Source organism: Notolabrus celidotus, unplaced genomic scaffold (genome assembly GCF_009762535.1).
Source record: "Notolabrus celidotus isolate fNotCel1 unplaced genomic scaffold, fNotCel1.pri scaffold_243_arrow_ctg1, whole genome shotgun sequence".
Lineage (NCBI taxonomy): Eukaryota > Metazoa > Chordata > Actinopteri > Labriformes > Labridae > Notolabrus > Notolabrus celidotus.
In genome coordinates this window covers 26,307-43,797 of record NW_023260088.1, presented here as the reverse complement: position 1 = coordinate 43,797, position 17,491 = coordinate 26,307, and the positions used below count along the sequence as shown (strand labels likewise).

The 17,491-nt window shown below is 39.3% G+C and overlaps 1 protein-coding gene across 1 annotated transcript; it reads left to right on the top strand.

Annotated features, from left to right (window-relative positions):
- Positions 1–7,456: 7,456 nt before the first annotated feature.
- LOC117809291 (L-rhamnose-binding lectin CSL3-like) lies at positions 7,457–17,420 on the top strand. Its single transcript, XM_034678855.1, has 9 exons — positions 7,457–7,560; positions 8,691–8,729; positions 8,922–8,972; positions 15,326–15,461; positions 15,566–15,675; positions 15,827–15,871; positions 16,677–16,812; positions 16,916–17,025; positions 17,138–17,420. Exons 1-9 carry the CDS (start codon positions 7,527–7,529, stop codon positions 17,155–17,157), a joined length of 681 nt encoding a protein of 226 aa, XP_034534746.1. The 5' UTR covers positions 7,457–7,526; the 3' UTR covers positions 17,158–17,420.
- The last annotated feature ends 71 nt before the right edge of the window (positions 17,421–17,491 follow it).

Genomic DNA, 17,491 nt, shown 5'->3' with positions numbered 1-17,491 from the left:
TTAGCGTCCATGAGGAACATCCTGGAGAACATCAGTATCAGAGTAAAGCGGTCCAGCATCAGATGCTAACATCTGGACTCACTTAGTAACTGAACATGAAGATGAACGGAGCGTCTCCACCTCCGCCTGCTGGACAGAAACGAGGCCAAGAATTAGTTTCAGAGTCCGGTCTTCATCCCTCCATCTCTCTCTGGCTCTGGTTCTTCAGCAACAGGTGCCAATCAGTTCATCCTCTCTCTCACTCTCTCTCTCCTCTCTCTCCTCTCTCTCTCTCTCCTCTCTCCTCTCTCTCTCTCTCTCTCCTCTCTCTCTCTCTCTCTCTCTCTCTCTCTCTCTCCGCTCCATTAGTCCCTCCTCTGAACGACTCTGCGGTGTGTTAATGGAGCTTGTTCCCCCAGAACGACACTGAGGGCTTTAATTACCACCTGCTGACAGAGCACGCAGGGACAGACAGGAACAAGGCGCTGAGAGAGAGAGAGAGAGAGAGAGAGAGAGAGAGAGAGAGAGAGAGAGAGAGAGAGAGAGAGAGAGAGAGAGAGAGAGAGAGGAGCCGGATCATCCCGCTGAATAACAAGAAAGAGAGAACACAGCTCTCCGGTCCTCTCCTCGTATTCTCTCTAAATCCACGAGACGACCGAGAGAAGAGACGCACAGAAAACGTAGCTAATCCATCAAGATAAACACGAGAGAGAGCGGCGGGAGACGAAGAGGAAGGAGAAGACATCAATTAAGCTCCTGTAGTAAACACAGCAGGAAACATCAAACGGGCTCACAGTGAGACGGAGGACGGTTTCATTAATCCACCCAAACCAGAGAGGAGATTACAAAACACTACGAGGTCTGTAATCCTGAACACAGAGAGACGTCTGCTACAGGATACACACCTCCAGTCTCTGAAAACAACACTTCTCTCAATATTTCAGATTATTTTAAATCTAGCAAAGAATAAAAAATGAAACAGCTTCACCTCCAAAGCTTCGCTAACGACATGCTAGTCTCATTTTTAAAATCACAAAACGACATTTCATATTTATTACCCTGTTATAACTTAAACACAACCCATTATAGAGTAACTACTTCCTGTTATGGAGTAGCTACTTCCTGTTATGGAGTAGCTACTTCCTGTTATGGCGTATCTACTTCCTGTTGTACTGTATCTACTTCCTGTTATAACTTAAACACACCCCGTTATAGAGTAACTACTTCCTGTTATGGAGTATCTACTTCCTGTTGTACTGTATCTACTTCCTGTTATAACTTAAACACACCCCGTTATAGAGTAACTACTTCCTGTTATGGAGTAGCTACTTCCTGTTATAACTTAAACACAACCCCTTATAGAGTAACTACTTCCTGTTATGGAGTATCTACTTCCTGTTGTACAGTAGCTACTTCCTGTTATGGAGTAACTACTTCCTGTTGTAAAGTAACCACATCCTATTGTAGAGTAGCTACTTCCTGTAATGGAGTAACCACATCCTGTTATAACTTAAACACATCCCGTTACAGAGTAGCTACTTCCTGTTTTAGAGTAGCTACTTCCTGTTATGGAGTAACCACATCCTGTTATACAATAACTACTTCCTATATAAACTTAAACACATCCCGTTACAGAGTAGCTACTTCCTGTTACAGAGTAGCTACTTCCTGTTAAAGAGCAGCTACTTCCTGTTACAGAGTAGCTACTTCCTGTTATAGAGTAGCTACTTCCTGTTGTAGAGTAGCTACTTCCTGTTAAAGAGCAGCTACTTCCTGTTAGAGAGTGACCACATCCTGTTTCCACATGTTGGTATAAATTGAACTCTTAACAGAGACTCTTTATCTCGAGGTATGGAACACGCCGTGGCGTCCCTCCCCGCCCTCCCCCCCCCCCCCCCCCCCGGCCTCCCCGCCCCCTGCCCCCCCCGGCCTCCCCCCCCCGCCCTCCCCGCCCTCCCCGGCCTCCCCGGCCTCCCCGGCCTCCCCGGCCCCTCCCCGCCTCGCTCCTGCTCCAGCTTCCAGCAGCAGTGTGTTGGTCTGAGCCTCCGTCTGATCCCTTTAATTCTGCTGTCTGCTCCTCAGCCATCTGCATCCTGCTCTTTATCATCTTCCTCCTCTTCCTCCTCCTCCTCCTCCTCCTCGCCTGTCCGCCTCCCTCTGCTTACTCATCCTCCTGATCACTTCTCTCCTCCTCTTCTTCATCATTCTTCCTCCCACACCTTCATCCCTCTGCCTTCACCGTCGGCTCATCTTAAAGTTCACTGCAGCCTTTCTCCTTCCTCCTCTTCCTCCTCTTCCTCCTCTTCCTCCTCTTCCTCCTCTTCCTCCTTGCCTTACACTAAGCCTGTTTACATAGGATTAGAAGCTCCAGCAGTCGTCTGCTGTTTTCTACCCTTTAATGGAGTCGGACTAGTTTCTTTTGTCCGTGTTTGTTTCCGGCTGTGTTTCTACTCTGTGTTGGATTTCATGAACTGTAGTCTCTGTAGAGCTGAACTGTTTGTTTCTCTTATACAGTACTTGAAGGAAAAATCCACCCTCAGTCACGTACGGTGGCCCTGAAGGACAAAACACATTTACAAAGGCAGAGACAAATTTACATTTAAGAAAACAAATTTCCAAATTTACATTTAAGGAAACAAATTTACATTTAAGGAAACAAATTTACATTTAAGGAAACACATTTTTTTCATAAAGTATAAAACTGTTTTCTAAAATGTAAATTTGTCTCCAACTCTGTAAAAGTGTCTCATCTTTTGTAAATGTGTTTTGTCCTTCAGGGCCACCGTAGTCATGAGAGGAGTGCAGAACAGAAGCTGTTAAAGAAAGGAACAAAGACACATACGATGACCTTAAAGACAGGAACAAAGACACATACGATGACCTTAAAAACAGGAACAAAGACACATACGATGACCTTAAAGAAAGGAACAAAGACACATACGATGACCTTAAAGAAAGGAACAAAGACACATACGATGACCTTAAAGAAAGGAACAAAGACACATACGATGACCTTAAAGACAGGAACAAAGACACATACGATGACCTTAAAGAAAGGAACAAAGACACATACGATGACCTTAAAGAAAGGAACAAAGACACATACGATGACCTTAAAGAAAGGAACAAAGACACATACGATGACCTTAAAGAAAGGAACAAAGACACATACGATGACCTTAAGAAAGGAACAAAGACACATACGATGACCTTAAAGAAAGGAACAAAGACACATACGATGACCTTAAAGACAGGAACAAAGACACATACGATGACCTTAAAGAAAGGAACAAAGACACATACGATGACCTTAAAGAAAGGAACAAAGACACATACGATGACCTTAAAGAAAGGAACAAAGACACATACGATGACCTTAAAGAAAGGAACAAAGACACATACGATGACCTTAAAGACAGGAACAAAGACACATACGATGACCTTAAAGAAAGGAACAAAGACACATACGATGACTACAACAGGGCGACGACAGAGAGTCAGAGCAGGTCGAGTCAAACTACGACAAAGAGACGATTCAAAAACAAGATTTACCCCTCCTGTTACCATCAAACTGACTACCATCTTTTATCCTTGGGGTCAATTTGACCCCAGCAATTTAAACCTCCAGAAACTGATTGATACCCAGGTAACTTAATGTTTCCTTGGGGTCAAATTGGAAATTTAAATTAAATTTGGAAAATTCATGAAATATGAAGCCAAAAAGAAATGATGTTAGTCATTAATGTAGAGACGTTGAATGGGGTCAAATTGACCCCAAGGGTAATAGGAGGGTTAAAGGAAACAAACACAAAAACCTGTAAAATAATTAAATGTTTATTTTCAATATATTAAAAACTTCAATATATTAAATTAGAATATATTGATATATGTCAGGCGTTTGAACTCCGCCCACTCTGAAGGTGAAACCGTGACGATCAGTGTGATCAGTGCGATCAGTGTGATCAGTGTGATCAGTGCGATCAGTGTGATCAGGGTGATCAGTGTGATCAGTGCGATCAGTGTGATCAGGGTGATCAGTGTGATCAGTGTGTCGTTGTACGAGTGTGTGTGGTCCAGACTTTTCCTTGAAGTACTTCCTCTGGAGTCTCCGTCCCGCCCTCAAACTGTGAAGTCTTTTTCTTTTTGAAAAACCTGAATGAAGACTTCTTTTCTACGCTCCCGTCTGTGTCGTGGCTTTGGGAAAATGTCGTGTCACGGACACGAATAACAACGGTCCGATTCAACTCACGTGTTTTTAGAGTTTGGTTAAAGATCACGTCTTTCTCTCACCTGGTGACAGGATGAACTCTGAGTCTGATGCTTTCTCACAATGTTTCCAAAAACAGTTGGGACGTCGTGTAAAATGGTCAAAAAAATTGAATTTGTGGTTTTCAAATAATGCAAACTCTTTATTTAAAGGCCCTGTGAGGAGTTTTGAACTGGCTGAGAAACAGACTGAAAATGATCCTGATGCCTCTTTATGACCTTTAATAACAAACAAGTCCATCAGCAGCAACACTGACTCTTCTCTGTTGTAATGTGTAATGCCTGAAACCACCCTGAGGGGGGGGGGGGGGGGGGGGGGGGGGGTCGGGGTCAGACCAGATGATGGACATCTCCCTTCAGAAACAGACTTTATTGACTGTTTTCATGAAAATAATCACATTACCTGATAAAGTTGACTGTTGAACACAACAGGATGAGGCTTTTGTTGAAAACACTACTCTTGCATGTTTAGGACAAGAGATAAGAGGTATCACTTTGTCCACAAGGGTGCGCCATACAAAACAAACGTTCCTCACAGCAGCTTTAAGTAAATAGATAAATTATAAATAAATAATAACATAATTGTGCAAAAGCACAGACTAGTTTGACTCTAAGGAACATTATATTTTAAATTGTTGAATTTTTTGCTCACGCAGTCTCTCACATTACTCTCACTTTATTTATAAAGCATATTTAAAAAAAACAATCAAGTTTAGGTAAAATAAGTTAAAATACAACATAAAATAGATTAAAATTAAAGAATCATACTAAAAAAAAAATAAAACTCTTGAAAAAATGTAAAAAAAAAACATATTACACAGCGTCCCCACTCTTATGGAATTCAACTTTTGTTTTTATTAAAGATTTTATTTTGATAAAAAGTTTAACTGAAGAGTTTATGAATTTTATATTTATTTATTATTTCTGCTCTCAAAAGGAAAACGCCGTCAGGAGAGGAAGATAATTAACATTGACCGTGAAGATAAAAACACTTCAATTATTTAATACGTTTTTAATTGTTAAACAAACACAGGTTTCAATTTCTATTTTAAAAAATAATTCAAAATTTTAGTGATTTTTATTCAAAAAAAAAATTTATTTTATTTTTTTACATTTTATTTTCATTTCTAACAACATACACATATAACAGTATCCTGTTTGAATTTAAAAATCATTAAAATAAAATTAACAGAATTTTGAAAATTACAAATAATTTCCAAAAACTGGACTCTATGCAGACGACTCCTCCCTGACGGGGTTTCCCAGTGACCGGTCTGTGTTCCTTTCACACCCACAGTGTAGATGGTGTGCACATGGTGTGTATCAGTGTGTGCACATGGTGTGTAGATGGTGTGCACATGGTGTGTGTGTCAGTGTGTGAACAGAGCTCCTCTATATTTTCTAAGTGGTTGAATGTTGTGGTGTCGATCTGAAGTGGAGACTTTTCTTCCTGCCTTCTGTCTGAGCTCTTTTCTGAGTCTGCGCTCTTATTTTGTAAAGAAATTAAACTTCCTCCTTGAACTAACTCTCTCTCTCTGTGAGCGTCGTTCTTCCTTTCAGTGAACTCTTCCCTTCTTTTCTTTCAACACTTAAAGATGTTCTTCACTGTGACTCTCTGTGTTTGAAACTGTAAAAGCTTAAAGAGGAGATTTAATATTTAAATATTAAAGTGTGTGACTAATTCTTTCTTTACACTGAATATCTGCTCTGAGTCAGCGCTGAGCTGTGATTGGCTGAGGGGGTTAAATGATTATTAGATAGATGGATGAAGGAGTGATGGATAATGGATGGATGGATGGAAAAATGAAGGATTGATGATGAATGGAGTGATGAATGAATGAATGATTGGGAGGATGGATGGATGGATGAATGGATGGATGGATGGATGGATGGATGGATGGATGGATGGATGGATGGATGGATGGATGGATGGATGGATGGATGATGGATGGTTCGATAGGTGATGGAAGGTTAATGAATTAATGGATGGATGAATGAATGAATGAATGAATGAATGAATGAATGGATGAATGGATGGATGATAAATGGATGGATGGATGGATGGATGGATGGATGGATGGATGGATGGATGGATGGATGGATGGATGGATGGATGGATGGATGGATGGATGGATGGATGATTGGGCGGATGGATGGATGGATGGATGGATGGATGGATGGATGGATGGATGGATGAATAGATGATTGTTGACGGATGGATGGATGAATGATTGGGCGGATGGATGGATGGATGGATGATGAATGGAGTGATGGATGAATAGATGATTGTGGATGATGGGTGGATGAATGAATGAATGACTGGGAGGATGGATGGATGATGGATGGTTCGATAGGTGATGGAAGGTTAATGAATTAATGGATGGATGATTGATGGATGGATGAATGAATGAATGGATGAATGGATGGATGATAAATAGATGGATGGATGGATGGATGGATGGATGGATGGATGGATGGATGGATGGATGGATGGATGGATGATTGTTGGATGGATGGATCTCCTGATATCTTCAGGCACCATCGGGACACATTTGAGATACTATTGAGTCCCTCACTCAGACCACAAACAGGGTCGGACTAGAACACATTAGTCCACATCGATCCTGCGTGTGCTGGGCCACAGTAAGGCCCGCCCCCTCTCCCTGTATCTCATAACCCTCTGAGGACGATGAAGAGGAAGATGAAGGTGAAGATGAAGAGGGCGATGAAGAGGAATAAAACATTGAAGCATTGAGTTTGGACGTTCTCTCTGCTCTGTGAATCTGTGAATGTGTGAATGTGTGAATCTGTAAATCTAATATTAGCCCTCGCCATGATCTGCATGTGAGTCATCATCATACATGACGGCTGACAGATGGCGGACGGGCGGAGTGACAAACTGCAACATGCTGTTTAATCCCACTGAAGCTCTGAAGCCTCCGACACGACGAACACGACGAACACGACGCACACTGAGGGGAACTAAACGTTCTGTGTGAGGAGGATTCACTCTCCTGAGGAAGGAACCAGGGATCAGGAGGAGAGGTGGAAACATGAACACACACCCCGGAGACATGAGGGGAGGAGGACTCACAGCAGGATGTGGTGTGTGTTGATCCAACACCCCCAGGGTCAATGAGTCAACACACACACACACACACACAAACACACACACACACACACACACAAACACACATCCGTTAGACTCTCTCTCTTACTTCAGGTGTAAAATGTTCTAACCCCATGAACACCAGACATCAGATCTTAATTCACCCTGAGAAATGGCGTTCCTCCAGGAAGTCGTCTCTGTTCTCCGTGAGTATCACTTCTTTGGTTTCCTTCTTTGGTTTCCTTCTTTGGTTCACTTCTTTTGTTTCCTTCTTTTGTTTCCTTCTTTTGTTTCCATGAGTTCATCCTCTGTTTAAGACCAGCAGCAGGAAGGTTTCATTCAGTGCACACAGAGAAGTAAAGGGTTAATGTGGGCCGTAGTTTGTGTTGTTAGTCGTACAGTTGGCTGGGAAGTGAAACGAAAATTTAACTTTTAATACAAAATGACATTAAACACTTTTACAAGTCCTGAAACAAATTTACAAACAGCAGATTCTACCGGAAAATTGATGTTTCAAGGATTTTCAAAATAAAAGTGCACTGTCCACTAAAGTGTTTTTATTCAGACTGATAAGAGATCGCCTCAAAATGCGTTCCTGCCAATCACAGCTATATCTGATTTAAGTCATTTCAAAATAAAACCATTGGAAATTTAGCATATCTGATCGAAAATATCCAGAATTATCACAATTTTTGCTAATTTCAAGTTGCTTTTATTTTGAAATGACACATCAGAATGACCTGTGATTGGCTGGATTACATTATGAGGCTGTTCACTTTTTGTGTGAAGTATAAAGAGTCAGTGGAAACCATTTTACTTTGAATTTATCCAAAGTCTTTGTAATATGCAAAATTTCCAATGGCTTTTATTTTGAAATTCCAAAGCAGATCATAGCTGTGATTGGCAGGAACACATTTTGAGGTGTGGTCTTATCAGTCTGATCAAATTAGTAACTAAATAAATAATGAAATAATCCACAATGAATTAATAATTAAATACACATTTAAAAAATGACTGCATAAATAATAAATATGTGTCTGTGTTAATTTAAAATAAGACAGTATATAATTTAAAATTGACTTAATTTAAACTAAATATTAAATAAATAAAGTTAGATGGAATCAGACTCAGATTAAAGACAGACTGAAACGATTGAGCTTTAGGTAGAGTTCCTTTTACATCCTGTTCCTGCAGTGTGTGTGTGTGTGTGTGTGTGTGTGTGTGTGTGTGTGTGTGTGTGTGTGTGTGTGTGTGTGTGTGTGTGTGTGTTTGTTTTTGTGTGTATGTTTGTTTGTTTGTGTGTGTATCTCTGACATGTGTGTGTGTTTGTTTTCAGTGCTCACAGTGTTCTGCTGCATCACAAACACCACACCAGGTAAAGCTCCCCCCCCCCCCCCCCCCCCATCCTCAGGTGACTCCTGATGTTTGTTTTTAAAGCCGTTACCTCTCTGACTCACATCTTTGGCTCCTCCCACCAACATGACCAATCAGTTAATGTTATCAAACAGGAAGTGGGGTGATATCTGCCTCGATCCTTTTGACCTTTGACCTCTGATGTGTATTTCAGAGAAAGCACTGACCTGTGACCTTCAGGACCCGGCTCAGAGGCTGACCTGCGGTAAGACATGGACCTGGATCACATTTGTCTTCATCAGTGAACTGAAACCATTACTGACTGTTATAAGGACTGTTAAAGGACCCCCTTAATGACTGTTATAAGGACTGTTAAAGGACCCCCTTAATGACTGTTATAAGGTCTGTTAAAGGACACTCTTAATGACTGTTATAAGGACTGTTAAAGGACACCTTCACTGACTGTTATAAGGACTGTTAAAGGACACCCTTAATGACTTTTATAAGGTCTGTTAAAGGACACCCTTAATGACTGTTATAAGGACTGTTAAAGGACACCCTTACTGACTGTTATAAGGACTGTTAAAGGACACCCTTACTGACTGTTATAAGGTCTGTTAAAGGACACCCTTAATGACTGTTATAAGGACTGTTAAAGGACACCTTTAATGACTGTTATAAGGACTGTTAAAGGACACCCTTAATGACTGTTATAAGGTCTGTTAAAGGACACCCTTAATGACTGTTATAAGGACTGTTAAAGGACACCCTTAATGACTGTTATAAGGACTGTTAAAGGACACCCTTACTGACTGTTATAAGGTCTGTTAAAGGACACCCTTAATGACTGTTATAAGGACTGTTAAAGGACACCCTTACTGACTGTTATAAGGACTGTTAAAGGACACCCTTACTGACTGTTATAAGGTCTGTTAAAGGACACCCTTAATGACTGTTATAAGGTCTGTTAAAGGACACCCTTAATGACTGTTATAAGGACTGTTAAAGGACCCCCTTAATGACTGTTATAAGGTCTGTTAAAGGACACCCTTACTGACTGTTATAAGGTCTGTTAAAGGACACCCTTAATGACTGTTATAAGGTCTGTTAAAGGACACCCTTAATGACTGTTATAAGGACTGTTAAAGGACCCCCTTAATGACTGTTATAAGGTCTGTTAAAGGACACCCTTAATGACTGTTATAAGGTCTGTTAAAGGACACCCTTAATGACTGTTATAAGGTCTGTTAAAGGACACCCTTAATGACTGTTATAAGGTCTGTTAAAGGACACCCTTAATGACTGTTATAAGGTCTGTTAAAGGACACCCTTAATGACTGTTATAAGGTCTGTTAAAGGACACCCTTAATGACTGTTATAAGGTCTGTTAAAGGACACCCTTAATGACTGTTATAAGGTCTGTTAAAGGACAGCCTTAATGACTGTTATAAGGTCTGTTAAAGGACACCCTTAATGACTGTTATAAGGTCTGTTAAAGGACACCCTTAATGACTGTAATAAGGTCTGTTAAAGGACACCCTTACTGACTGTTATAAGGACTGTTAAAGGACACCCTTACTGACTGTTATAAGGTCTGTTAAAGGACACCCTTACTGACTGTTATAAGGTCTGTTAAAGGACACCCTTAATGACTGTTATAAGGTCTGTTAAAGGACACCCTTACTGACTGTTATAAGGTCTGTTAAAGGACAGCCTTAATGACTGTTATAAGGTCTGTTAAAGGACACCCTTACTGACTGTTATAAGGTCTGTTAAAGGACAGCCTTAATGACTGTTATAAGGTCTGTTAAAGGACACCCTTAATGACTGTTATAAGGTCTGTTAAAGGACACCCTTAATGACTGTTATAAGGTCTGTTAAAGGACACCCTTACTGACTGTTATAAGGTCTGTTAAAGGACAGCCTTAATGACTGTTATAAGGTCTGTTAAAGGACACCCTTAATGACTGTTATAAGGACTGTTAAAGGACACCCTTACTGACTGTTATAAGGTCTGTTAAAGGACACCCTTAATGACTGTTATAAGGACTGTTAAAGGACCCCCTTACTGACTGTTATAAGGACTGTTAAAGGACACCCTTAATGACTGTTATAAGGACTGTTAAAGGACACCCTTACTGACTGTTATAAGGTCTGTTAAAGGACACCATTACTGACTGTTATAAGGCCTGTTAAAGGACACTCTTAATGACTGTTATAAGGCCTGTTAAAGGACACCCTTAATGACTGTTATAAGGTCTGTTAAAGGACACCCTTAATGACTGTTATAAGGACTGTTAAAGGACACCCTTACTGACTGTTATAAGGTCTGTTAAAGGACACCCTTAATGACTGTTATAAGGACTGTTAAAGGACACCCTTAATGACTGTTATAAGGTCTGTTAAAGGACCCCTTTAATGACTGTTATAAGGTCTGTTAAAGGACACCCTTAATGACTGTTATAAGGTCTGTTAAAGGACACCCTTAATGACTGTTATAAGGACTGTTAAAGACACCCTTACTGACTGTTATAAGGTCTGTTAAAGGACACCCTTACTGACTGTTATAAGGTCTGTTAAAGGACACCCTTAATGACTGTTATAAGGTCTGTTAAAGGACACCCTTACTGACTGTTATAAGGTCTGTTAAAGGACACCCTTACTGACTGTTATAAGGACTGTTAAAGGACACCCTTACTGACTGTAATAAGGACTGTTAAAGGACACCCTTAATGACTGTTATAAGGTCTGTTAAAGGACACCCTTACTGACTGTTATAAGGTCTGTTAAAGACACCCTTACTGACTGTTATAAGGTCTGTTAAAGGACACCCTTACTGACTGTTATAAGGACTGTTAAAGGACACCCTTACTGACTGTAATAAGGACTGTTAAAGGACACCCTTAATGACTGTTATAAGGTCTGTTAAAGGACACCCTTAATGACTGTTATAAGGTCTGTTAAAGGACACCCTTACTGACTGTTATAACGTCTGTTAAAGGACACCCTTACTGACTGTTATAAGGTCTGTTAAAGACACCCTTACTGACTGTTATAAGGTCTGTTAAAGGACACCCTTACTGACTGTTATAAGGTCTGTTAAAGGACACCCTTAATGACTGTTATAAGGTCTGTTAAAGGACACCCTTACTGACTGTTATAAGGTCTGTTAAAGGACAGCCTTAATGACTGTTATAAGGACTGTTAAAGGACACCCTTAATGACTGTTATAAGGTCTGTTAAAGGACACCCTTAATGACTGTTATAAGGTCTGTTAAAGGACACCCTTAATGACTGTTATAAGGACTGTTAAAGGACCCCCTTAATGACTGTTATAAGGTCTGTTAAAGGACACCCTTAATGACTGTTATAACGTCTGTTAAAGGACACCCTTAATGACTGTTATAAGGTCTGTTAAAGGACACCCTTAATGACTGTTATAAGGTCTGTTAAAGGACACCCTTAATGACTGTTATAAGGTCTGTTAAAGGACACCCTTAATGACTGTTATAAGGTCTGTTAAAGGACACCCTTAATGACTGTTATAAGGTCTGTTAAAGGACACCCTTAATGACTGTTATAAGGTCTGTTAAAGGACACCCTTAATGACTGTTATAAGGACTGTTAAAGGACACCCTTAATGACTGTTATAAGGTCTGTTAAAGGACACCCTTAATGACTGTTATAAGGACTGTTAAAGGACACCCTTACTGACTGTTATAAGGTCTGTTAAAGGACACCCTTAATGACTGTTATAAGGTCTGTTAAAGGACACCCTTAATGACTGTAATAAGGTCTGTTAAAGGACACCCTTACTGACTGTTATAAGGTCTGTTAAAGGACACCCTTACTGACTGTTATAAGGACTGTTAAAGGACACCCTTACTGACTGTAATAAGGACTGTTAAAGGACACCCTTAATGACTGTTATAAGGTCTGTTAAAGGACACCCTTACTGACTGTTATAAGGTCTGTTAAAGACACCCTTACTGACTGTTATAAGGTCTGTTAAAGGACACCCTTACTGACTGTTATAAGGACTGTTAAAGGACACCCTTACTGACTGTAATAAGGACTGTTAAAGGACACCCTTAATGACTGTTATAAGGTCTGTTAAAGGACACCCTTAATGACTGTTATAAGGTCTGTTAAAGGACACCCTTACTGACTGTTATAACGTCTGTTAAAGGACACCCTTACTGACTGTTATAAGGTCTGTTAAGGACACCCTTAATGACTGTTATAAGGTCTGTTGAAGGACACCCTTACTGACTGTTATAAGGTCTGTTAAAGGACACCCTTAATGACTGTTATAAGGTCTGTTAAAGGACACCCTTACTGACTGTTATAAGGTCTGTTAAAGGACAGCCTTAATGACTGTTATAAGGACTGTTAAAGGACACCCTTAATGACTGTTATAAGGTCTGTTAAAGGACACCCTTAATGACTGTTATAAGGTCTGTTAAAGGACACCCTTAATGACTGTTATAAGGACTGTTAAAGGACCCCCTTAATGACTGTTATAAGGTCTGTTAAAGGACACCCTTAATGACTGTTATAAGGTCTGTTAAAGGACACCCTTAATGACTGTTATAAGGTCTGTTAAAGGACACCCTTAATGACTGTTATAAGGTCTGTTAAAGGACACCCTTAATGACTGTTATAAGGTCTGTTAAAGGACACCCTTAATGACTGTTATAAGGTCTGTTAAAGGACACCCTTAATGACTGTTATAAGGTCTGTTAAAGGACACCCTTAATGACTGTTATAAGGTCTGTTAAAGGACACCCTTAATGACTGTTATAAGGACTGTTAAAGGACACCCTTAATGACTGTTATAAGGTCTGTTAAAGGACACCCTTAATGACTGTTATAAGGACTGTTAAAGGACACCCTTACTGACTGTTATAAGGTCTGTTAAAGGACACCCTTAATGACTGTTATAAGGTCTGTTAAAGGACACCCTTAATGACTGTAATAAGGTCTGTTAAAGGACACCCTTACTGACTGTTATAAGGACTGTTAAAGGACCCCCTTAATGACTGTTATAAGGTCTGTTAAAGGACACCCTTAATGACTGTTATAAGGACTGTTAAAGGACACCCTTACTGACTGTTATAAGGTCTGTTAAAGGACACCCTTACTGACTGTTATAAGGTCTGTTAAAGGACACCCTTAATGACTGTTATAAGGTCTGTTAAAGGACACCCTTACTGACTGTTATAAGGTCTGTTAAAGGACACCCTTAATGACTGTTATAAGGTCTGTTAAAGGACACCCTTAATGACTGTTATAAGGACTGTTAAAGGACACCCTTACTGACTGTTATAAGGTCTGTTAAAGGACACCCTTAATGACTGTTATAAGGACTGTTAAAGGACCCCCTTACTGACTGTTATAAGGACTGTTAAAGGACACCCTTAATGACTGTTATAAGGACTGTTAAAGGACACCCTTAATGACTGTTATAAGGACTGTTAAAGGACACCCTTACTGACTGTTATAAGGTCTGTTAAAGGACACCCTTAATGACTGTTATAAGGACTGTTAAAGGACACCCTTAATGACTGTTATAAGGTCTGTTAAAGGACCCCTTTAATGACTGTTATAAGGTCTGTTAAAGGACACCCTTAATGACTGTTATAAGGTCTGTTAAAGGACACCCTTAATGACTGTTATAAGGACTGTTAAAGGACACCCTTACTGACTGTTATAAGGACTGTTAAAGGACACCCTTACTGACTGTTATAAGGTCTGTTAAAGGACACCCTTACTGACTGTTATAAGGTCTGTTAAAGGACACCCTTACTGACTGTTATAAGGTCTGTTAAAGGACACCCTTACTGACTGTTATAAGGTCTGTTAAAGGACACTCTTAATGACTGTTATAAGGTCTGTTAAAGGACACCCTTACTGACTGTTATAAGGTCTGTTAAAGGACACCCTTAATGACTGTTATAAGGTCTGTTAAAGGACACCCTTACTGACTGTTATAAGGTCTGTTAAAGGACACTCTTAATGACTGTTATAAGGTCTGTTAAAGGACACCCTTACTGACTGTTATAAGGTCTGTTAAAGGACACCCTTACTGACTGTTATAAGGTCTGTTAAAGGACACCCTTACTGACTGTTATAAGGTCTGTTAAAGGACACTCTTAATGACTGTTATAAGGTCTGTTAAAGGACACCCTTACTGACTGTTATAAGGTCTGTTAAAGGACACCCTTAATGACTGTTATAAGGTCTGTTAAAGGACACCCTTAATGACTGTTATAAGGTCTGTTAAAGGACACCCTTAATGACTGTTATAAGGACTGTTAAAGGACACCCTTAATGACTGTTATAAGGTCTGTTAAAGGACACCCTTAATGACTGTTATAAGGTCTGTTAAAGGACACCCTTAATGACTGTTATAAGGACTGTTAAAGGACACCCTTAATGACTGTTATAAGGTCTGTTAAAGGACACCCTTAATGACTGTTATAAGGACTGTTAAAGGACACCCTTAATGACTGTTATAAGGTCTGTTAAAGGACACCCTTACTGACTGTTATAAGGTCTGTTGAAGTCCTCTGTGTGGCCTGATCTCTGACTTCCTGTGTCTCCTCTCCTCTTCAGATGGCGGTCTGATCCTGGTGCAGAGCGTGGAGGTGAGTCACAGAGAGGCGGAGGTTTGTGTGGACGGTGGTCGTCCAGACCTCCGTCAGGCTCAGGTTTGCTCCTCCACCCCGGTCCTTCACATCATGAGGAAGAGGTGAACCTCTCTCCCTACAGATTTCAGCGTGTAGCGTTATCGTCTATCTCAGCTCGGTATGAAGGTGCGTGATGTTTGCATGACGCGTCTCTACTTCCTGTCAGGTGTGATGGACGCCACGGGTGTTGGGTTCCCATGGATTCGTGTCACGCAGCTCGACCCTGCTTGACCAGGTGTGTCTGGATGGAGACCACATACACCTGTGAGGCTGGGAGTATGTACCTGTAGATTACTGCGTGTGCGTGTGTGTGTGTGTGTGTGTGTGTGTGTGTGTGTGTGTGTGTGTGTGTGTGTGTGTGTGTGTGTGTTGATAATTCATTTTAAAAAGTATTAAAAATGTTCTAAATGTATTATTTTTGTTTTAGGAATCCATTATGTGTGTCAGAGACGGAGGGCGACTCTTTACTGTGGTGGGTTTTTATTTATTCTATTATTATTTACAACAAAAATAAAATACTAATAACAATGATTATTATAATTTTTTTCTCCTTATTATCAGAATTCTCATTATTATAATTATTATTCTAATTATTATTATTATTATTAAAATAATAATGTGACTATTATTATTATTTTATAGAAATAATGATACAAATAATTTGTATTATCATTTTTATTTTTATCATTATTATTTATTTATTTTTTTTCTCCTTATTATCATAATTCTCATTATTACATTTATTGTTATTATTGCTATCGTTGATATAATTAAAATAAACAGTGTTTCGGAAAGTCAAAATATTAAAGGAAGAAGGAATAAAATAAGATTTTAATAAGAATAAAATTAAATTAAATAAAGCTAAAATAAAATAGAATAAAATAAAATAATAATTAAGTATATACAGAAGCACTGGGAATGAAGGAGGTTAATATTATAGTAATAATACGACTTTTATTTTTTATATTTCACATCAATGATAATAATAATCATTGTTATTATCATTTTTATTGTCTCACTATTATTTCATTAATTATTGTTATTAACTATTATTATTTTATTTGTACAATTATAATTATTATAATGTTTTTTATTATTATCATCATCATTAAAAATATTATATTCATATTTCTTATATTTATCATTCTTATGATGACCATTATATTTATATTTGAATAATAATACTTTTATGATTATATATATTTTTAATATTATTAATATTATTTAATATTTTTAGGGGGTAATGTTGCACATTGTCTGTTGTTGTTCTTCCTCAGGTGATCAGGTGATCAAGGTGTTGATGGCGAACTACGGCAGGACCAGTACCCGGCTGTGTCGGTACCGCGCCCCCCGCAGTCAGCCGCCCAGCACCTCCTGTCGCCTCTCTAACACTCTGCAGGTGATGGCCGACAGGTGAGGGCGGTCATGTGACGTGTAAACATGTAAACATATAAACATGTCACATATTAAATATTATAATAAGATGTGAGTCAGCTGAGGTGTGTTTTTATTTCAGGTGTGATGGCAGACATGTTTGTTCTGTCCGAGCCTCAAACCAGATCTTCTCTAACCCCTGTCCTGGGACCAAGAAGTACCTGAAGTACTCCTACACCTGCGTGGATCCAGGTACCAGCTGACCCTCTTTAAACTGTTAAATAATGTCACGCAGAGAAGAGAACGGAGCACATTAATAAAACCAACATCTCAGATTTCATTTTCACCTGTTTGTCTCCTTCAGCAGGAAAATCTGAGGACTGAATCTGAAGCTCATGGTCAGAGGATTAATCATCCAGCAGCTGAAGCCTGAAGAAAACTGATCCATGTTTCTGCTCCTCACGAACAGAAGAGAGGATTTATTCTACTTTAAATAAATCACTTTAAAATCCAGCCTCCAGGACTGTGAGGACCGGGCTGTATCAAAGATCCTAACATGAGGCGAACCTTCCAGACTCATTCTGAGAAAAAGACCAAAAACTACTTTAATGAAAATTTGAATAAACTGAACAGACTGGATACAATGAAGCTGATATTTTTAACACTAATAAAACTACTTTTTTAAATTATTAACTTTATTATTTGTTAACAATTGAAT

Coding starts and splice junctions, on each gene's coding strand:
- LOC117809291 (XM_034678855.1), top strand. CDS start 7,527: ATGGCGTTCCTCCAGGAAGTCGTCTCTGTTCTCC. Junction 8,730..8,921: donor CATCACAAACACCACACCAG/GTAAAGCTCCCC, acceptor TGTGTATTTCAG/AGAAAGCACTGACCTGTGAC. Junction 8,973..15,325: donor GGCTCAGAGGCTGACCTGCG/GTAAGACATGGA, acceptor TCTCCTCTTCAG/ATGGCGGTCTGATCCTGGTG.